General features: G+C 37.5%; 4 protein-coding genes across 5 annotated transcripts; 1 reads left to right on the plus strand and 3 right to left on the minus strand.

The window, feature by feature from the left end:
• Positions 135 to 1,604, plus strand: LOC109712696 (inactive protein RESTRICTED TEV MOVEMENT 2). Its single transcript, XM_020236430.1, has 2 exons — positions 135 to 409; positions 693 to 1,604. The coding sequence occupies exons 1-2, from the start codon at positions 307 to 309 to the stop codon at positions 1,409 to 1,411; spliced, it is 822 nt and encodes a 273-aa protein (XP_020092019.1). The 5' UTR covers positions 135 to 306; the 3' UTR covers positions 1,412 to 1,604.
• On the minus strand, positions 1,456 to 8,160 carry LOC109712695 (5-methyltetrahydropteroyltriglutamate--homocysteine methyltransferase 2-like). Its single transcript, XM_020236429.1, has 13 exons — positions 8,082 to 8,160; positions 6,596 to 6,949; positions 6,408 to 6,495; positions 5,249 to 5,376; positions 4,972 to 5,163; positions 4,371 to 4,573; positions 4,130 to 4,293; positions 3,847 to 3,927; positions 3,575 to 3,741; positions 3,383 to 3,488; positions 2,952 to 3,202; positions 2,783 to 2,855; positions 1,456 to 2,217 (listed from the first exon to the last, which is right to left on the minus strand). The coding sequence occupies exons 2-13, from the start codon at positions 6,943 to 6,945 to the stop codon at positions 1,720 to 1,722; spliced, it is 2,301 nt and encodes a 766-aa protein (XP_020092018.1). The 5' UTR covers positions 6,946 to 6,949; positions 8,082 to 8,160; the 3' UTR covers positions 1,456 to 1,719.
• Positions 15,407 to 16,468, minus strand: LOC109713212 (protein SRC1). Its single transcript, XM_020237210.1, has 2 exons — positions 16,067 to 16,468; positions 15,407 to 15,605 (listed from the first exon to the last, which is right to left on the minus strand). The coding sequence occupies exon 1, from the start codon at positions 16,366 to 16,368 to the stop codon at positions 16,093 to 16,095; it is 276 nt and encodes a 91-aa protein (XP_020092799.1). The 5' UTR covers positions 16,369 to 16,468; the 3' UTR covers positions 15,407 to 15,605; positions 16,067 to 16,092.
• Positions 19,535 to 23,165, minus strand: LOC109713525 (small nuclear ribonucleoprotein-associated protein B'-like). 2 transcript variants are annotated; one of them, XM_020237655.1, is made up of 2 exons: positions 22,176 to 23,165; positions 19,535 to 19,934 (listed from the first exon to the last, which is right to left on the minus strand). In XM_020237655.1, the coding sequence occupies exon 1, from the start codon at positions 23,005 to 23,007 to the stop codon at positions 22,216 to 22,218; it is 792 nt and encodes a 263-aa protein (XP_020093244.1). In that variant the 5' UTR covers positions 23,008 to 23,165; the 3' UTR covers positions 19,535 to 19,934; positions 22,176 to 22,215. The 2 variants fall into 2 exon arrangements, with proteins under 2 accessions (XP_020093244.1, XP_020093243.1); XM_020237654.1 differs by having other exon boundaries at positions 22,209 to 23,161.

Genomic DNA, 23,247 nt, shown 5'->3' on the forward strand with positions numbered 1-23,247 from the left:
TAAAATTATTTATATTTTTACATGAATATTTCTGTAGACACGTGCCTTTTTAGGTTAAACTGTAGTACTTGCTATTTAAAAATAATAAAGAAGTTGTTTCCCAAGTTTCAAACTGTGAGGTTACTCAACAACAAGAAGAAGCAATTGGTAAAGGATGCTTGCCATCAAGGCAAAATATCAAGAAGCAACCTGGCAAGCTGATAAGGTATCTCTCCTGTCTGGGGAAAACCAATATGGAGTTTGCACCTTTAATAAGGAAAAAAAAGAAAAGAAAAGAGAAACTATGGGAGATGAAGAAAAGTTTGCATGATCATGGAAGAAACACGCCGTCGCTCGTACACAATTATCGAGCCTCGATGCACTTGGTCGCGGGCCGAGGATTGCGACACTCTTACAGTTGATGTATCAGGCAAGCACTAATATATTTCTTTGCGAAAAATGAATGTGTTTAAGCATCATTTAACATAGACATAAAACAACAGGATTAGCATATAACATCTCTTTCTTTTCGTCGTTGATGAATGCTTTTTTTCATTATAGTAGTGTAGAATGCTTTTAGGGGTAGCTACAAATGCGCCTTCCAAAATATAGAGAAAAAAAACTATTTTCCTGTCGTAAGAAAAGATAATTTTGAGAGAGAAATTAACAAGCTGAGTCCATTTTCATTTGCCTCTGTTCACATCCAAATGCAGGATTCAAGGAGGAACAGCTGAGAGTTTTAGCCAACACCCGTCGGAAGCTGAAGATCAGTGGCGAGCGCCATCTCGACGGAAATCGGTGGGCTCGATTCGTTAAAGAGTTCCGAATCCCGAAAAGCTGCCATATAAAAAGCATCAAGGCCACGTTCAACAAAGAAGATCAAGTGCTTAATGTCATACTACCAAAATCGACCCACCAAGTTAAATCACAGGAACAACCAACACAAGTGAGTGAACCTCCAGTGGATCACAAAACAAGCGAAAAGACGGATTCGAGCGATAGCCAAGCAAGAAAGGCTACGGATGAAAAGAATTTAGAAGGTAGCAGCAAAGGTGCAGTACAAAGAGCGGAAGAGAGTATTAAGGGAGAACAAGAAACAGTGCCTACGAAGAATGAGAGAGACTCGGGGAAAAGAGACGAGGAATTCACCAAAGAGAATGATAAGCCTGCAGTGAATGAAAGGGATTCGAGCAAAAGAGCTGAGGAAATCACCAAAGAGAATGAGAAGCCTACAGAGAATGAGAGGGATTCGAGGAAAAGAGATGAGGAACTCACCAAAGAGATTGAAACTTCTCAGGAGGCGAATGCGTCGAAGAAGCGGAGGAAATGGTATGCTGGACTCGTTAGATGGTTTAACAAGATCAAAGCATTTATGTTGTATGTTGTTGTTCCGATATTGATCATTGTGGGTGTTGTGACTTATTTGATGTAACAAAATTGTAGACAAACACGTAATTCACGATGCAAACCATTAGGAACAGAGGAACCTGCCAAATATTCTATTAATTTATGGACCAAATTGAAATATCACAGAATACACGAGAGATAACAACTCCCAATAACCTCAAGAAGGGGCGGATTATCGCGACGATTTATAAACAAAAGAAACCTAACGTTCTAACTAACAACAATCAGCAGGATACAAGAGACCCATTTTATTGGGAAACAAATGGAGAAATTTCTCCGTCCTTTTGAAAAGGAAATCACGAAATCTTAAGTATTAAAGAGATAGGAAACAGCTTATTTCGCGCTGGCCAGTTGGGTGCGGAGCAGCTTGGCCGCAGCGACCATGTTGGTGAGAGCAGGCTTAACCTCAGAATACTTCCGGGTCTTCAACCCGCAGTCGGGGTTAACCCACAGGATGTTCGTCTCGAGAACTGCCAGCATCTTGTTGATGCGGTCGGCGATCTCTTCGGTCGTTGGAATTCTGGGTGAGTGGATGTCGTACACGCCTGGGCCGATGCCGGCGCCATACTTGACCCCCTCGCGGAAGACCGAAAGGAGCTTCTCGTCGGACCGGGAGTTCTCGATGGTGATGACGTCGGCGTCCATGTCAATGATGGAGTGAATGATGTCGTTGAAGTTGGAGTAGCACATGTGGGTGTGGATCTGAGTGGTGTCGTTAACACCACAGTTGGTGATACGGAAGGAGTGAACGGCCCAGTCCAGGTAAAAAGCTTGCTCTGACTTGCGAAGAGGCAAGCCTTCTCTAAGAGCTGCTTCGTCGATTTGGATAACCTGTCAATAAAATCATAAAGCAACAAGATAAGATTCAGACATAAAATAAAAATTGAACAAAAAAAACCTAGTAATTAAATGCCAATTATGGAGTTTCAATTACACAACTTTCTTGCTAAGAACTCCTTTTGAGGAACCCCGATCACACAGTTCCAAGAAATTGAAATTATAGTTTTTCAAATTACATAAAAATTATGAGGTTAAAATTAATTTGGAAGGATTTGGTGCGATCATAATGTAGCCAGCCAAATCACATTATTGAAGTCAGATTTGGGGGCAACCTATTTATTATTATAGTATATCAGTGACCCAAAAAATTTACCGCTTCCTAGGATAGTCACGTTAACTTACTATGGAAATAGGTTACAAAAGGAAAATTAATTATATCCAAATAATTTCTCATTCTTTTGAAACAAAGACGCCGAATGGAAATCCAATTCAACTCCAAACTATCACAAGCAGAAAAAGAAATGCTCCTATTTCAGGTCAACTGAATTCTTCTGAACTGAAATAAAAATTTCAATTCAGATTTGGTTTCAAACAGTGTAAAAAAGAAAATACTAACCTGAATACCAGCAGCTTCTAGATCCTCAACCTCTTTCTTAATTGCCAGAGCTATCTGATAGCACGTCTCAAACCTAATAAACAAGCAAATATCGCTCTTATGAGTCTTATTTACTTTCTATGAGAGTAAAAATAAATACAGTGTTGAGGAATTAAGTAGTTGCTGTTACCTTGGTTGGTCGTTCCTGACGAAGGACCAGTTGAGGATAGTTACAGGACCAGTCAACATTCCCTTCATTGGGCGAGCAGTCATGCTTTGTGCTGCTGAGGACCAGAAAACAGTCATAGCCTTGGGGCGGCTCACATCGCCGTAGATAATGGGTGGCTTAACGCATCGAGATCCATAAGATTGCACCCAACCATTAACGGTGAATGCAAAGCCCGATAGTTGCTCCCCAAAGTACTCAACCATGTCATTCCTCTGTGTTTGAAGTATATTTAATTAATTTCTATGTGTGATAAACAAATCACAATTACTGAAACCACCTTTAGCGTTTTAACAGTTTCCAAAAAGCAAAGTTATTTTTTCCCATAGAGTAATAATAGATTCCAAATTCAAATTTAATTAAAATGATGATACCATGCAAATAACAAAGCTCACCTCTGGCTCTCCATGAACAAGGACATCAATATCAAGTTCTTCCTGGAGCTTGACAACCTTGTTGATTTCCTCCTTGATGGCCTTCACATACTCCTCTTCAGATATTCTGGTGCAGAAACAACTCTTAAGAAACATTCGGGAACAATAAAGGATTTAATAAATCATATAAAATCACAGATAATCATGACCCACTTGTTCGCCTTGTACTCTCGTCGCACTCTCCTGAGCTCCACCGTCTGGGGGAATGAACCAATAGTAGTGGTAGGAAGAATTGGAAGATTAAGCTTTTTCTGCTGCACATCTAATCTGGCACTGACATTTGTGGCTCGGCGATGGTCAGAGCCCTTCAATGCAGCAGCCTAAGAGAAAAGAAGAAAAATAAAAAACCAACCCCACGTCTGAATAGATATTTTGCAACCCCTTTATCCTAAACTAGAATGAAATCCATAGCTATAGCTACTCACGGCTTTTTGAACTTCTTCATTGGTCACTCTAGGAGATGACTTCCTCGAAGCCTGAGCTGCAGCATTTGCTGAGAAGTAAGACTGCAGAAAACCATTGATTGTGAGGCCATAGCATCTATTGCAAACCCAACATGCAAAAGGAGCTTAGCTAAATACTTTAACTAAATTAACCGTCTCATGATTTCCATAACCTAACTATGAGTAATGGATTGAAAGACCTAGTCCAGGTTTTATCTACCAAAGATGAGATCACTAGCAGCCAAAACCATCTAACAGTATATACCTCATCCTTCTGACCAGCCAATGCCTTGGCAAGTGCATTAACTTCGACCAGCTTTTGAGCAGCAAATGCCAGCCACGATTTGATTTCGTTGTCCAACTTAGTCTCGTTAATAAGGTCCACGGCAGTGTGCATAAGTGAGCAGGATGTTGAAACCACAAGCTTGTCTGAAAAGCAAAATTTCATCAGCACGCACTCAAGATGTATCTAACCGAAAATAGGAGAGTAACTAAGAATAAATCACCTTTGCCAACTATAGATTCAAGAGCCCCAAGAGCACTGAGAGAGGCAGCAAGATCATTGGCCCAAATGTTTCTCCCATCTACCACACCGGCAAAAAGATACTTTCCAGCAGGAAATCCCACGCTCTTGATGACATCGAGTGTCTTGGTTCCACGAACAAGATCGAAACCAAAACCAGAAATGCCATTCAGTGCAGTGATAGTCCTGAGATTGGCAAAACCTATGAGTGAACTTCACAAAAGGTATGTTATACGAACTTGTAAATAAGAAATGAGTTCATATATGCACCTCCCATAACTGCAGTTTCTTAAATAAAACGAAAAAATCAGAAAAGAAAGGAAAAGAAAAAAAAACAAAATAACTTTTGACTAAGTTGGGAGGTCAGCCATCCAATTCATGGGAGAAATTTCCTTTTGCGTAGGAAAACTAAATTCTCTTCTTAAGAGAAGCATTTTGTAAGTAGTAGGGTATTTATGTAAGAAATTTAGTTTTGGAAGGGCATATATGAAAATGAAAAATTTCAGGGATATAAGCATAAATAGAAATTTTGGAGCATATTATACATAGGTAATAATAGAGTAACTAGCCAGGAACAAACTTACTTATAAGCCTCCAATGGGACATCAGCAAAGTAGGTCTCGATGAGGACATTCGAACCAGAAAACGATGATTCGAGTTCTGCGTATGCCTTCGAGAATGCAGACAACTGGTGAGAATCGAGATCCATCACAAGGGTGGGTTCGTCAAACTGGATCCACGAAGCACCTGCTGCCTTTAGCTCAGCAATAACCTCCCTGAATGTGATTGTGCCATGATTTGTCAAAAATGTATAGGGAATGCAGGTTAAGTTAATGATTACTAGGTGATTTTGATTCTTACTTGTAGATGGGAAGAATGCTGTCGAGGAGTGAAAGGAGAGGGAATGATTTTTCCACACCTTTAGCAGGCTTTGAGAGCAACAAGTATGTCACAGGTCCAATAAGAACTGGAACTGTATCAACTCCAAGCTGCAGGAGAGGGAGAAAAGATTAACAATGAGAGGAAAAGACATCACACAGCAACTCATTAAAATTACCATGACAGGACAAATATTAATAAACCAAAATATTCATTAAGCGTTAATATTACATGTACTTCTATTTTATTCCCAAGCATCCTAGAAAAAATTCCCACACTTGTAGATATGTATAGTTCATGCAAGATTATTAATAAACTAGTTGTAATTTCACTAGAGAATGACAATATCATTTAGAATTCTAAATTCTTATCAAAGAGAAATAAAGCATGGTAAGAGTTGTATTTTGCAATTTAATTGCACTTCAAATTGATTAATTAAATATGTCAGGTTATAAACAAAAAACTTACTCCAAGAAAATCCTCTATTTAGTATTTACAAAATTACATATAATTCTTTGTCACCAAATCATTCAATTAGAAACCATCAAAATTTAAAATTTAAAAGCAATGATTATAGTGCCCAACGAACATGGGAGATGTTCCTTCCCACATATAATATCTTCAAATATCAAGCCACAACACATCATGCTACTGTTTGGATGTTGGAATAAGTTATCCTTGAATAACTTATTTAGCATAAAATTTTTCTTTTGTGATCGGAGGCAAAAGGTTTAATTTTTGCTCCTGAAAAGGTCTTATCATCCTTGATTTGGTAGGATAACATATTTCACCTTAAGGTGATTTATCTTATTTTGAAAAATTGACTAGAAAGTAAAATATGTAATCCCATTATAGACGTTTCTCATCTACCAAATAGTACAACTTCCTGAGTAAATCAAAGATATATATGGAATAAGATATTCATGCATCCAACAAGGGCCAAATTTGCATATTGGTTTGTGCTTTTACCTCACAGATTATAAAAAAAATGGAAAAACTTTCTCATGAAAACCAGTTAGAATCATTGTTTAATTCAGGAAGGGAATAGAAGGAATCAAGGACCCAATGAAACTAAACCCTATACACAAGCACATGAATTCATCAAGAGCATTCAAGTGCAAACTGAATTTCAGGTTCGTACCGCCTTGGCTTCCTTGTACTCAGAGACAGCCTTGTGAGAAGAATAAGAGAACTTGGTGTTTGGGCCCAATTCAGGAACAATGAAATGGCTGAATGCAACAAATGCATTGTCAATAAGAAATCGATTATACAAAATGAAATGTATATAAATTAGTTGAACAAAGCCTCGAGATAGGGCGAGTGACTTACTAGTTAGTGTCAAACCACTTGGTCATCTCCATAGCAGGTACAGAGGCATTTCCTCTGGCCATAGAGAAATAGGTGTCAAAACCAATCTCCCCGCCATTCCATGAATATCGTTCAGGGACGGCACCAAGCATGGCGGTTGTATCAAGTACCTGATCATAGTAGGAAAAGGTGTTGCTAGGAATGTATTTGATCCCAGCGTCAGCCATTTGCTTCCAAATGGAACCTCTGAGATCTGTGGCGACCTTCTGCAAATCATCAGCACTGCTCTTCCCATCCCAGAAAGATTCCAATGCAAACTTAAGCTCTCTCTTCGGCCCCATGCGGGGGTATCCAACAATGTGCGACGCCATCTTACTATACAGGTTAAGAGAGAAACGTATATCAAACTTGCATTATTAAAAGCAACTCTGTCACTACGATATATGATAATGAAGCATATTCTCTTTTACAAGATAGAACTGGTATGAAAGAAAACGCTTTTATTGCTTGCAAAGAAGAACAAAAAAAATCAACATCCATATAAAACAACCTATTGGAGGAATCTTCATGTTCGTGTGCCAGCAATAACAATGAATCAGAAGTTGGTGCACTACGAAACTAAACAAACTTTCAACCCAAAAAGATCTAAGCATTTATATAATCAATTAATTAGCTGCAAAGATCCCATGGAATCTGGCATCTTACGTAGTATTTTTATCTTCCAAAGAGCAACAGCCATGTTGGGGTAAAAATGGTAAAAAAAAATCAACAAAAAAAAAGGAATGAGACGAACACAAATATTCAACCTCTTCTTAATAAAGCATTCATATGGCAGAACAATAAATCAATAAAAGAAATAAAAAATAAAAAATCTAAAATATCGGAGCTACATATCGTAATAAAAATAAGGCACAGCTACAGCTGCAACTATATGAATATGCTCAAATAAGGATCGTGTATATATATATATATATATAGCACTTAGTTCAAAAATCACAGAGAACATCAGATCACCTAAGAACAACACAGGCGAGTGAGAAACTATGTCCGATGGATCCACAGGGAGGAACAGGATCCAAAAGTATATAGGGATCTATCAACACCAAAATCGATCATAAGCTATAATCTAACACTTTTTCCCTAACAATTTCAAATCAAATCCAGGAAAAGCGAGCTCAAAAACAAAAAAGAGATCCAGAACTAATCGTACTAAGCAAAATCCACTAAAAACACTTACTGATCAGGTACCGTAACAGATTCCAATGAGAAGATAGATTCAAACTAAATGAAACAAGAAATGGCTTCAGATCCGACGAATACGCAACGGATCTGATATCGACAGTGAAAAGGAAGCATAAACACTACTTAAATCGACGAAAAAAGGGGGGAAATACCGCAAAATCGGATCTAATCTCAGTGCGAAAACAAAGTGATTTAGCGAGAGAGAAGAAGAGGTTAATTATGTATGCGAAAATGGCGAATGGAGGGGAGGAGATCGCGGGATTACCTGGAGAACGAAGCGGAAGAGGAGGATAGTGGAGAGAGAGAGAGAGAGAGAGAGAGAGAGAGGAGCGAATGGGGCGCGAGTGAGAAAAGGGCTCAAGGGTTATTTATAGACACAGTGGGTCGAGTTCGGTGCAGGATTGCTGTGTGGAACGAGAAATTGCTTCGTAGACCGTCCCCACCACGTCACTCGCGGACTACTTTCTTACCATCGTTCCATTACTCCTTTGCCCATTAAATCATTGTTATTTAAAAAAAATAAATAAAACCACTGTTAATTAATAGAAATAAGTAAATTACACCACTACTCATCAAGATTATAGATAAATATTATTTAATTACAATATTTTAGTTTATTTTTATTAAATCTATTTTTATTTTAATCATGTCACCCACTTTTATTATATTTTTTAGTAAACTAATAATAAGATGATTCATTTAACCCTCGTAAGATAATACGGCAATAATTGTTGGCTAATTTAATTATTATCTCCAACTGTCATAATTCAACTATAAATCAAGTAATAAAATCATCTACACGTAATAAATTAATAATTATACCATCTTCAAGAAAATATAGTACCGATTAATTAATATATTTAATATTTTAATTTGAAAATAATTGGATAGAATTTAATAAAATGGTTTAATTGAAATAGAGTTATAAATTTGATACTTTTGAATTAGAACTTAGTGATTTAATTAGAATTCAATTAGCTGTGGGTGTAATTCACATGTTAAAATAAATGTAGTAGAGGTTTACGAGGTCCACGGGTGAGGTGGTGGACTTGGTTCATGCAATATATTTTTTTCTTGCGAGACAGAGAGGGAGCAGCAGATCAGATGCGATTGGTACTGGGCGTATCCCAGACCAAAAAAATAAAATAAAAATAAAAAAATAAAAAGCCAATGAATTTAAAGCATGTGAGAAGAGAAAAACGAAAAGCGACTAGGGGAGTAGGTGTGACACAGAGAAAAATAATAATAATAAAATAATAAAGATACGAAAAATATAATAAAAAAGAGAAAATAAAAATTATAAAATAGGAGTTTGGTGAGATAGTGGCGAGCTACCATCTTTTGTGAGAAAAATTAACACTCCTTTTGTAAATATATAAATATATAAATATATATATATATATATAGAGAGAGAGAGAGAGAGAGAGAGAGAGAGAGGCTGTAGCTTCTATACTATTATGGGTATTGGAGTTCTCGTACTCATAAGTTATTTTCGATGATAGAGCTTCCAAATCGATGATCCATTCCGCTAAATATGATCTAGAGTATTTGAAACTTGTAGAAAATAAATTTCGTAAATTTTCGAAATCATAATAAAGTCCATCAAGCGGGCGTAAAATGAACGGTCAAAATCGAACGACGTCCTAAAAAAGGATGATCGGATCCTTCAATTCAAGATCGGAGTTGTTGATCTTTATCTAGATAGTGAATAGAATTTTTTCAAAAATTCAACAAATTCCAATTCTTTTACGCCGTTAAACTAGCAAGTATCCCATACCGGCCATTAAAAATTGTCAAATTTGTGACATCTTGATCATAAAGTAAATGATGTCGAAAGATTATAAAATTTGATTTCTAGAAGTTTTAAATGCTGTAAATAACGTTTAACGGTATGGATCATCGATTCGGAAGCTCTATCATCGAAAACGATTTATGAGTATGAGGGCGATCATACTCATAATAGTATAGTAGCCGGACCCTATATATATATATATATATATATATATATATATAGAGTCCGGCTACTATATTATCGATAGTACCAAGCCCTTGGTACTATTGAGTTTTCTACCGTTAGATCTACCCTTTGATCATTTCCACNTATATTTTTAGTATCTCATGAATTTGTGAATACTTAAAAGTTTAAAAAATGTGTATTTTTTAAAAAAATTAGATATAAGTCATTCTTTCGCTTTTATAAAGCTAATTCTCGATTGAAGTTGCAAGTTTCAGGAGATATGTACAAATGTTATGTTTTTATTTTTATTTACCATTTATCCAATTCTTCAATTTTAGGATTCAAATGTAACGGACTATTAGAGCACAGCGTATAATTTTAGAACTAATTTTAGATATAGTTTTGACTTTTCGACCTTTAAGACCAAAGTTTCGCATATGTTCTTGTGACAAGTGTAAGTCAAGATCTAACTACTGAATACGTTGCGTGAATATATTATTTTTCTTTTCAGTTTTGAAATTTAGGATCTGTTTATGTGCAATTATGCCCCTAATCATATGGTTTCCTAGACATGCGGAAATTAGTGGACTTGGTATTAGCTCACATTTATTAATTATTGCATTATAAAATACTATTGCAACTACCATGATTGCTACATTCAGCTGCTTTCTCTCGTGCTCAACCAAATAATACTAGGGAATGTTTGGTTCCTCCCAAAATAGAGGAAATTTATTTTTTAGAAATAAAGTTTATATATAAAATATTTTTATTTCTCAAATAAAAAATTTGAACAATAAAAATGAGATTTTGTAAGAAATCTAAATTTTGTTAAGAAAGACTACCAAGCTAACAAAAATTATTTTTTTCCACCGTAAACTTTTTTTTATGATATTTTCAGATAACCAAATAGTCCTTCAATATATTGTTGTATGGACTTTACATTCAGTAAATCGGGTCTATCAACAGAAATCATTTAAAATATAAATTGAAACTATTAAATGTGACATAAAGCCTCTCTAATTAAGTAAGTTACATATAAAAATTTTATCGGTTTAAAAATATAATTTTAAGATACTAAATTGTTCTAATAAAAAGTTGTTTTCTAAAATGCTTAGCTATTTTTGTAATATATATGTTGTAAAAATGAGAATTTATTACATTTATGAGAGAGAAAATTGAAAAATAATATAATTTTTTAAAAAATATATTAAACGGGTCCATTGTAATAATTCCTAAAAAATATATTACGCATAATGATGTCACCCAATAACTACGAGTGGGGCCCATTGAGGGCACGTTAGGTGACTCCTACTTCCCGCGGTAGGTGAGCTTCGGTGGGCCCCACTATTAACATCAAACTCAAGGTTAGGTCACGAGCCCAACCGAGTCACCTCAATCTCGACTCGCCCTTCGTTTTCATTGGATGGTGATAAAATAGACCGCGTAGTTTTTGCACGGAAATTCTCCATGGACCAAGCTCACCACATCAGCAGAATTTCTTTCTATGCCTCAGATTTTTTAATTTTGTTTAAAAAATAAACTCAAGTAAAAAATATTAAGCAGCTATTTTTTGAACTTTAAATTTTAGCTACCAACCAATAAGCTGTTAGAAAATTTTCTGTGTGGGCCAAGCGCACCACGTCAGCAATGAATTAATTTTTAATAACTGAGAGTAAAATAGAAGCTCTTGTAATAAAATTATATGGAAGTTTATCACTTTAAATCTAGATTGTTTGGACCATGAAAATACTAATAGTTTGGTGATTATTCAATGACTTATTCTCTATCACAAAATTTTAAAGTGAAATTGGCTGCATAATGAAATTTAAAAAGAATGGATACCCGGCGGCTCATGGCTGATATGGTGGACCAAAACTAGGCAAGAATTGATCCGGCGCAGTGTCCTTGATGTATCTATTCGGTTTTAGGTACCAAGTTAGATGTGCTCGTTAATAAAGTATGTTTAACTTTGACTAGTATACCTACTTAGATGTGCTCGTTACATCAACAAATCCATTTTAAAATTTTAAATAATTTTTAACTTATCAACTAACATAATTTAGAAGCATTTAAAATACATAAGCCGGAATTAATTAAATCTACAATAATACTTCATTCTTTTTTGTCATTTACATGATTATGAATAAATAAAATTAGTTAAGATATTAAAATTTACATATAAAATAATTTTTACATTTTTATTTATGTTGTATAGAGCGTGAATTGAAATAACTGTATATTTTTTTTTTCACACATACTACATCCTAAAAGTTAGTGTTGGTTGGGTTCTGGGTTAGGCTCGGCCCATCAACTGCACAAAGTAGCCCGGCCCTACGCGTCTCTACAAGTCATTCGCCCATTTCTCCCCTTTCCCTCTTCTCTCTCTCTCTCTCTCTCTCTCTCTCTCTCTCCTCGGTTGTTCTCGCACCTCCAAACCCTCGCCATGTGCCAAGGCCACCACCTCCACGCGTCCATGCGGCGGCCGCCGCCGTCGCCGTCGCCGGAGTCCGGCGGGGCGCAGCCGCCGGCGAGGGAGGCGGAGGCGGCGCCGCTGGCAGCGGCGCGTGCGCGTTTGGCCGAATCGATCGCGGCGCTCGAGCGGGAGCGTGCCCGCGCCGCCGCGCTCCGCCGTCGCCTCGCGGAGTCCTACGCCGAGAGGGACCGCCTCAGAGAGGTGCTGGCCACGATGAGCGCCCTCAAGAGCCGCCTCCGAGAGCTCGTCCGCGTCGGCGGCGACACCACTCCGTAGGGTCTCCGGTAATGCGCCGTAAAACCCTAACCCTAATCGCATCTCAGTTCCACCTCTATCTCCAGTTACAGATGTTCATGTTAGTGTTTGGTTATAGCTAGTCACATTGCTCCGGATGTTGTTAAGCATTTTTATCTGGTTATTGATTTCCACGAACTCATTTATCGTGCTATGCGTGGAAAAGGCGATGACATGTAGACAAATTGGATTAGAGTGATATAATGTAATGAGATTGCTTGGTTTTGTAGACTTATCAAATTCATGTAGATTGCGTGTTGTGTATGTGAAACTCTATTTGGCATCCAATAGAAGATTTAATTGAGTTGATTCTCAATACAATGAAATCAAATTAATTGGATTTCAAGGTGAATTCTTCTGTTTGGAATGCAATGTACTGTATAACCCATATGAGAATCAGTAGGTTATTTTTGTGTAGAGGAATATATTTATTCTCGAGAACTTCAATTCACGGCAACTTGGATCTCAGATTGTCTTATTTGCTAAAACTTGCTGAATCATTTTAAACTATCAGAAATCATGTCGAATCATCATATTTGTGTAGGTTTTCAAACAACTGATATAGTGAAATGTGATATGTTAGAGAATGGGTAGAAAAATTAATCACACCGATTGAATTAGCAAAGTGCAAGTTTTGGGTCAAATAGAAAATTGAAATGCATAATGTGACAAATGATTCAAAGGTGGAAAATACGGTCAAATAAAAAAAGAATTTAGCAGAGCATGCTGTGTACTTATGTTGATTGAAAGACCATTCGATCTAAAGGAAAAGAATGCGCGCATAGATTCATTTCATCTAAACTAAGAGATGGCATATATAGTCCAGTAATAATGCTGCATTAATAAAAAGGTAAGAAGAAAGTTTTAAAGCAGCTCTTGCAGCCACGCTTCCATAATCATCTTTCTCCAGCTTCTCTTCCAGGTAGTTGCCCTCAATCCTGGAGAGAATTGTCCTTTGTCTATTCAAGAAATTAAAAAGGGGCTTATGGACAATTCTTATATGTAATTTGGAGATTTAACATTGTGCCGTGCTATTATTGTTCTCTTTGTTGTGTTAACCTGATGTGTAAGCTAGTGTCAACAAGAACAGCAACATCAATCATTGTCAACTTCAGATATTGGCGACTTTTAAACTGTATGTTACAAGTATTTAGTTTGTCTTGCTGATTATGAGCATCAAAGGACCTCTTTTATGCTGTGTCTGCTACTAGGAGTTTACATGAGGATTAACTGAATACTTCCAAACCCACAGTTTTGCTTGGTGAGAAACTTAAATAATTATTTGGAAGATGGGGACTTCAATCTCTGTCAAAACAGGTTCTGACATCCATTTTGGAAACTGACTGGTAATAAAAGCTTGAGCCTTAGACATAGGCTATAAGAAGAGCAAACCCTGTATATCATCTCTTGTGGAGTTAAACTTCATATGTGAGCAAACCATTCTTTCTCTATTTTCATTACGGCTCTCCATCAAGCCATGGCACCTATTCTCTACCTTGATGGATTGAAACTTATTTATGATTCTGGTTAGCATATCACTACACGGATCACTCCATTGCTTAGTAGTGGAATACCTATTTGGATCTGATCCACTAAAACCTATGGCGGTATCTTTGTAATTGTTGTTTACCTGCAGAACAAAGCTATCTGCATCATAACGGCGTCTTCTGTCGTCCACCTCTCAAAATACACTCCGTTCTTCAGCAGCGCATCAGGTGAGACCATTGAAATGGTTTTCTTCTTCAATTTCCATTATTGTTTATTAGTTTTAGTGCTTGTACGCGGAATTTGTTTGATGACCCATCTTTTATTCGCTGTTTGCTCTATTCACTTGTTTAATTGTACCAAGGTTCCTATTTCTCATCCTTTTTAGGAGTTTTCAATTTACTCACAATCTCTTAATTGTTACAATTGGTTTGGTCAATTTTGTGTCCCATCATGATCTTATCTTTTCTCATCAAAACTCTGGTAAAATTGGAAGAAATTATCCATGCAATCGTCATGTACAAAGTCCAGAATGGGGCCAATTGTAACCATCAGAGGTTTTGAATATTGGATAGTTCTTGCAGTAGACGATAATTTTTGGCAATTTAGGAACCAGCATAAACTGTATAGCTGATACTTTCTTCTTTTTTTTAAAAAAAAAAAAAACTTTTTTACTTTTTTCTGTTCTTCTCTTCTGCTTTTTTGGTAACACAATGAAATAGGAAGCTGGGACTAGTGATTCCCAAGAATAGGTATAGCTAGGTTTTTTATGTCGTATTTGGTTCATGATATATTTTAAGATTTTTCATAATTGGGCTAAAGATTCTCATTTGGTTTGCTGCGAAAACCTAACGTGACAAAAAATTTATGATTTTTATGGCTTTTCTTAATTCGACAAAATGTGAGAATTCATAATTCGCCTCTTCTCTCGGTTTTTTTTTTCTCCCCTTAATGTGAATTTGATTTTCAAAGTTTGATATTTATCATCCTATAATGTATAAAATAAAATAAAATAGTGTATGGTATAGAACTTATTAATAAGATTACTGTAGCAAACATACTAATATGCCTTAGTTATTATTATCATAATGAACCGGATATTTTAAGGTACGAATCAAATAAAAAATATTCCTACAACATTCGAAAAAATTTTAGAAAAATAATTTGAAAAAATTTAATTCTTTGCAAAAGTTTTGAAATACCGTCAGTGTCACGGGCGCTTGTTGTTTTCGGTGTCATCTCGTGATCTGTTATTTTTGGTTGTTTTTGGTGTCTGTCATCTTGTGATCTGTTATTTTTGGTAAAACTAGAATGTTATTTTCTGCGCTCATTCACGGGAAATCTCCCAACTCTCGTGAGAGGAGCAATAAAAGAAGGAATATATTAGAAGGACACTAAAATATTATTTTTATTATTTAGTACATATCATAACAACAAAGCCAACTCTAGGAATATATTAGGACACTAAAATATTTTTATTATTTAGTACATTAGGGGGATAGCATAGCAGAAGTAAACATTGGTATCTCTCTCATGCAGTCACAAGCACTACTAATAGCTTCAGTCTCCACCATCTAGCCCTGCAAGTGACAGGAAATATAAGAAGATTAAGATGAATAAATGCAACATCGTATGGATTCTAAGATAATTGATTGGAAAAAAAAAAAGATAAAAATGTATATAAATTACTTGAACTGTAGATCATTGTGATTTAGCTACCTAATTTTTTATAATTTTAATTTTTCTATTCAATTTTTTAATTTATTTGATTTGAGCCGGTCTACGATATTTGACTTTAAAATTTCAAAGCGTCATTTTTCTCACAAATTTTGTTAATTTACTATATATAATTCTTGCAATTATAATTTTATTAAAATAAATAATTAATTTAAATTTTAAAGTCAAAATATCATCCACCAATTCAAATCAAACAAATCGGAAGATTTGATAATAAGATTATAATTTCGCAAAGATGAATAACTGAATCAAAATGTTCTATAGTTCAGATAAGTTCTTTAGAAAAGGTAAAAAGAAGGCTCACCTTTGTGATCATTTGGAGCGAGTGATCTAGTCGCTGTCGCTGCTGCTGCTGCTATGGCCGTCGCCGTGCTTCTTCTCCTTCTTATCCTTCTTCTTCTTCTTATCCTTCTTCTCCCCGTGCTCTTCGCCGTGGGTCTTGTCCTTGACCTTCTCAACAGGCCCTCCTGCATGGTGCTTCTCCCCTTCCTTCTTGTGCTCCTCCGCCTTGGCGTGCTCTTGCTTGTGCTTCTCCTCCTCTTTTTTGTGCTCTCCCCCTCCCCCCATGTGGAGCTTCTCCTCAATCTTGTGAATTATACCCGACATTTTCCCAACTCTCTCTCTCTCTCTCTCTCTCTTCTATTCTAATGCAATGCCAATGTGGTATGGTATAGAACGTGTACTGTGATGGCCTGATTCATTCCCTTCCCCCTCTCTATTTATAGGCGGAGCCACCGAGCGAGAGCATTTACTAAGCAGTGCACGTTGGCACGGCTACGCGGCGTCATTTCATTGGCTCCGTCGATCGTTCGGCCGTGTAATCGGGATCGCCTCGATAAGCGGGTCGAAGCCGCTGGGGTTGCCGTGGAGTGCCCAGAACCGTTGAGAATCCGCCACGTGGGTGGGGAGGCGGATCCGACGATTTGGTCGGCGAGGGCGTTGTGATTGACGTTGGTTCCGTGTATCGAATATCGATGTGATCTGATCATGATAAGAGCGATGAGATTTTTTTTTTTTGCATTATTCCCTCCACCGAGTGCGTAAAATTTTTCCGTGTACCACACACACCTTAGTTAAAATCTAATCATATTTATTCTATAAAGTGTATAGGGTTTTTAAATTTATTACATTTTAAGTTTAAAAATCTAATTATTCTTTTTAATTAAAATTTTATATCTAGTGACATCAGGAAGTGTCGATAATTGCTACACAAGTGAAATGGAAACTACTGCGTCAAAATCAAACTTTCAATTGCTGCCGTGAATCAACGGTGAGAATAATGGACTAATACCGACCGTTCCTAGAGCAAGTGGCAAAGGATTTGGTGGTTGGTACCCGAGACCCAAATTCGAATCCTAGTTGATTCATATTTTTTGCCAAATTTATTTCGAAATGAAATAAACGAAACGGGTAGCGTGCTACCTATTTCTTAAAAAAAAAAAAGAAAAAAAAAATAACGGACTAATGCATTTTGGACGGATGGGATTTTTTGGATTTTTGGATTTGTGTGCGTGTGTGTGTGTGTGTGTGTGTGTGGTGTAAAATGAGGTCTGCTCATCTTTACGAGGGAAAAAGAAGTAGCGTGGTGAGAGAAAAAGAAAAGAGAATCAGATGCCATGTTTATAAATAATAAATAAATAATAATAAATGTTTACTAGTGTCGGCAAACCTGATGGCCACGTGTCTGGATCTGAGTGGCTGTTCCTGCTATTGTCTGTTTGAGGCCTTTTATTTTATCATAATGCTACTCTGATACGGCAGGTACGGACCACGTCGTGCGCATGTGAACGATGGATAAGGCTCAACTTGGTTGAATAATAATAATATATAAGCCTAAATTACACCCTTGGTACTCAAAAATTATAATAGAGTATTTGAAAGCATGGCTAAATTTTAATTTGTATTAATTTTAATTTCTGAATATTTTAAATTATTTTAATTAAATTTTATTAATTTGTCGTCAACACGAAAGTAATGTAGCTATATTGTGGCCGATGATGTGATAATATTAATTAAAATATTGCATTATTTTTATATCAGCGATACGTTAATATTTAGTCTTAAATTGAGTTATGAACCTGATTACAATAATTTACAATATTTGAATTAGAAATTATAATAAATAAAAGTTGTGAGGACCAAAAGCTTTATTTACCCATAGTATAAAAGAAAAAAAAAAAAAAGTACATAGGCCTCCTTCAATCTCAACTTCAACTATTTTTTATAAACCGTCCAATTTTCGGTGTTTCACAATTATTAAATTTTATCAAATAGTTTAATAAATTATAGTTTATTTTTTAAAAAAATAAAATTTTAAAAATATTTTAGAATTATTCTTGTGCAATGTACGGTTTGACGACCAGTAACTATGTTTCAACTAAGAAAATAGATTGATTGACTCTTATAAAATTTGGACATATTTATTGTTAAAAGAGATAGGATACTGGTTAAATGGTATAATTTAAGTACTGATTAAGCCTGATGTATTTTATTTGTCCACAAGAAATTTCACTTCTCTTAATGTTGCTTTTTATTCATTTAAAAAAAAATTAGATGTTATATTTTTAGTTATTTGATTTGATTTAATAAATGTAGTGGGTTAAGTTCTAGACCCACGATAGAGGGTTGACTATGTCGACATTGTTTATTTTGAGATGCATAGCACGTCTCACATTAATCTTAGCAATCATTTTGTACAATTTAAATTATTGCATTTGTTCTGTAAATAACAATATCATATCACATATCCTGTTTGAATATACTGTTCTTTTTTTTTTTTAAATTCAACATACATGTCAAAATCATGTACACCTTTTGGGAAATTTGTAATGAAACAAATATTTGAAATGATTTTTTCAACGCAAAGGAATGGTAGAGAAAAAATAACGCTTTGAATGTGAATCTCAAATATATTTTAGATTAACAATTGAGATATTTTCTATTTACAATGACGGTGTTATCTAAACAAGTCGATCGATCTAATAGGAAAAGGTTTAGGAATCATAAAGAAAATTAAATGTTATGTTAAAAATTATTAAGTTTTATTTACTTGATAAATAATGATAGCATAAGTTATAACACTAATATTGAAATCCTAAAAAATTATATTAGAAATAAAAAGTTCAAAGAATTGGGTTAGCCCATAATCTAGCCCGGTCTAGGACGGGCCGGATGCGGATACATGCCGGGCTGGTCCAGGCCCGTTCGGTTTTGGCCCGGACATGGTGGACTGGGTCCAGGCAATAATTTCTCCCACTGGGGTCCATGGCGCACGGTTACACACTAATGCATTCGATGATTTATTTTCATTTGTGAGGATGTGATTAAAAGCTTTTGCTTTCCCTTTTTTTTTTACTTTTTCTTCTGTGAGTATAAGTTGGACCCTAGACCTGTAACACACCATTTAGGAGTTACTAATTATCTGCGCCACACATATACAAGTTGATCGAAGATGTTGAGGATCAATGCAGATTCTTCCATTGCAGCTCAACAAAACACATCAAGAAATAGGCAAGCATGCAGCAGATTCATTTCTCTAAATGAAGAGAAATGTTTAGTCTTGTTTTTAGTTTAGGGAAGTCCCCAACAATTATTGGACGCAATCAATTAGTCTTGCAAAGACCATCTCAATTTAGCCTTTTTTTTTTTAATAATTTTCTAGTAATTCTCAAACAATAGCCCATTTTGAAATAGGCACTGGAGCTCATCAGTTTGTCACATTCCATGCAAGCCACAACATCTAATCAAATGTCTCCATATTACAAACAAACGCGCGAGAAACTTTTTGTTAAAACATCATTTCAATACGAGGTAACCATATTATCCTGGTTAGACCTTTTCAACATCTCACATTGTATAATATGAGACGATGAAATATAGACTCCAATACAACTACTGATCCAGAATATCATAAAATATTCAAATTCAAGAACTTTGAAACATCTCAGCGCTATCCATAACATTGCCATGATCAAAGAATCAGACAACATGCATACAAAGAACTACTCACATGTCAAGAGTTCTAGTAACCGCAGAATGCTGATATACTTGAGGTCACTTAAGTTTGAAAAAAGACCTACATAAGAAGCTGAAATAGACCGAAACCGAAAGTACCATAAGAGCAACAAAATCCTCCACAGCTGAATCCTCTAATGCTGCTACGAGACAGATGCCTGGAAACACAGATCAATGATTTAGTCAATGAAAAGTCATATTAATAGTTATCAGTTCACGGCTCACTGTTTAAACCAGTGGTTTAAAGACTACACCATGACTAATCTTACTGGTAATAAAAGAATGAAGTGCAAGAGAACTAAGTGTTAGGCCAAAACAAGAGAGTGCATTTTTGACCTGAAGCATTATCACTTGAGTCTATTATTTTTCAACAGTTTGATAAAAGATCTAGGCATAAAGAAGAAAACCAGCTGGTCCAATCAAAACTGAAGCAGCTTACCGGTTCACCAGTTTGAATGGATTGATGTGTTTTTTGGAACTTTTCATTTTATGGATTAACCCTAACTGTCCTAGGCATGGTTTAATCAGCCAGTTCAAATGGTTTTTAGAACGTAGGTACAACCCCACAGGACCTCTAAACCCATTTCACAAGATCCCATATCAGTTAACATGTGAAAAGTTACAGATACCATAAAATCAAAAGAAATTTGACACAACATGCAAACACCTCAAAGCTTAAACAGAATGCTTTAAAAAAAATAAAAAAATAAAAAAAAAAAATCTTAAGACTACACAGTACTGAATAGCAAAATATGCAAGTGCACCCAATTATCGAACAATAACCCACTTTAGGTTTACAGTTTTCAGCTTAATGAGGTTGCTAAAAGAACTATCATACAGGATTGTTGTAATATTTCATTGTCCAAAAGCCATTTCAGAGAAATACACTAATCATTGCGCCTAAACAAGAAAAACTTCTTCATGATTTCGACTTTATCATATTGAGAGACATCATTAAGGCTATGATTGTGTATATTGTAATCTATATCTCAACATAAACCCTTCAGAATTAAGATGAAATGACAGCTTACATACTATCGACCTGAGCAATTATAGGTCAATATAAAGGAATAAACAAATTCAAACATATAACTATCACATGCTGAATCTATTCTTTAGATATACAATATGACAAAGATGATCCTTCTTCTAGCATCTACCATGGTGAGAAGCCATCGCTATTGAAAATGCAAGTATGCATTTGAACTAAGTAGGATCGCCTTCATCTGACTGGTTATTTCATTGTACCCAAGTTGAGGAAAATTATTTGCATTGAAAGTATTTTTCTCCTTTATTGATAGGATGAACCTTATACCAAATTTAACCCAAGGTTTAAACCTCTTGGTTGGCCACAAACACAACTGCCTCTGCCCAAGTTCAACCCACACCTAGGTTATAAATCAAGGAATAGGTCAGTATGTAGCCACATAGCCTTACTAAAATATTGTTCGAACGAGGCAAAACTTCAAATTCTTCCTACTTAATTCTTTTGCAGCGGAATGGAACCTAGGTTGACGAAAATCAGGCCCTTTGCGTCAAAGTTATATGATCTGGAGCACTGAGATGCCTAGACCACTTCACCACTTTTGGATTTTGACACCCTAATTAACTTCTAATTTTTATATAGAGAAATTCCTAAAAAGCTGCTCCACAGCTCCAAAGATGTATAGGCCAGAACTACAGCGTACCTACTAGATTGCTTAAAGATTTTACATCAGATCTGATGGAAATAAAAGGAACTTCAGCAAGCTAAAAAGAAGCAAACACAAGGAAAGATAAATGTAACATATAGTAGTTAAGGACGACGGAGATTATGATATGAAGTTAGGGTTAAACGAGTCGATAGAAACTGCTTCAATCGGTTTAACGTCAAGCAACTGACAAAAAATAAAACACGTACTTAGGCCAGTAAAATGCCTCTACTATGTTTTAACAGAACAACTACATACTAGCATCTAAAAGAGCAATAGGAAGGTAGTAGTCACAAGAAGCGGTGGATCTTGGCATTAATGTTATTGAGAGGTGGAGGAACCATAAGGAAGAAGAAGGTTGATGCCAAGCGATTACAAAAAACAGAGGGTCATTCCATTTCACCTCGGCACTGAGGTTAATTTCCAATTATTATAGGATTGAATTCAGTTTTGAAAGATTTGTTAAACTGCTTTCCTCTGGAATGAGACTCATTTAGGATGACTTCTCCACACCGGACTGCAAGTACAGGCATCGATTTCTTCCGACTACCGTTTCGTGATCCAAATCCGTCCAACAACATTAAAATTTTCGATTTAAACACCGAGAGCTAAAAATAAACTAGGTTCGTCTTTCACATCCTATATATATACCCCATTTCTAAAAATTCGCAAGCAAGCAAATCATCATGCATGATCAAGAAAATGTACCACTCTGAAGACACACAGGGATGGGCGAAATACCGGAGATCTACTGCTGCTGATTCTGGCCGGGCTGCTGGGGATTCGGCGGCGGCGGCGGCATCCCCGGCCTCGGCGGGGCGAACATGGGCACGCCTGCGCCGGGCGGGGGCGGCATCCCGGGCCTGGGCGGGGGCGGCATCCCGGGCCTGGGCGCGGGCGGCGGCGGGCCCCTCATCATCTGCGGGGGAGGGCCCATGGGCCGCTGGCCGAACTGGGGCGGCGGGCCGGGGAACTGCGGGGGCGGGCCGCCGGGCCTGGGGGCGAACTGCATGGACATGGGCGGCGGGGGGCCGCGGCCGACGGGGGGCTGGGGCTGGCCGGGGTAGCCGGGGGGCGGGGGCCGCACGACCTGCGGGTAGGCGACGGGCGGGGCGGAGAGCTGGGGCACGGGGGGGCGGGAGATCTGGGGCTGCATCATGCCCGGGGCGGGGCCGCCGACGCCGCGGACGGGGCCGGCGAGGCCGGGCTGGGCCTGGACGAGGGGGGCGGCGGGGACGCCGCGGCCGNCCTTGGCGCGGGAGTCGTCGGGGGGAGGGGGGCCCTCGACCGTCATGGAGACGACCTCCTCGCCGCGGAGGAGGACGAGGCCAAGGGTGCGGCGCTCCTCGCGCTCCTCGCCGGCCTTCTTCGCGCCCTTCACGGGGGGCAGCCTCCGGAACTCCTCGCAGTCGCCGAGCACCAGGTTCATGTGCCGGTCGAAGGCCATGAACTTGCCCACCAGCTGCCGCCCGTCCTGGATCGTCACGCGCATGCGGTAGTTGATGAACTGCAGCATCTTCGACCCCTTCGACATCGACATGGTCGCCGCGCTCGCTACAATTTCCCTCCCTCCCCGGACACCAGGGCTTAGGGTTAGGGTTAGGGTTTAGGAGGTATTGTTGGGAGTGCGGAGGTAGAAGAGAAGAAGAAGAAGAGGCGGGGGAAAGGGTTTTTCTTTTCTAACCCGAGCCGAGAGCGGGTTTGAGCCTTTTATTGGGTTCGGGTTACGGGTGAGACTAGCCTGGCCCCGGCCCCGGCCCCGGCCCGGGGTTTGTTCAAT

Source organism: Ananas comosus, linkage group 7 (assembly GCF_001540865.1).
Source record: "Ananas comosus cultivar F153 linkage group 7, ASM154086v1, whole genome shotgun sequence".
Taxonomy (NCBI): domain Eukaryota; kingdom Viridiplantae; phylum Streptophyta; class Magnoliopsida; order Poales; family Bromeliaceae; genus Ananas; species Ananas comosus.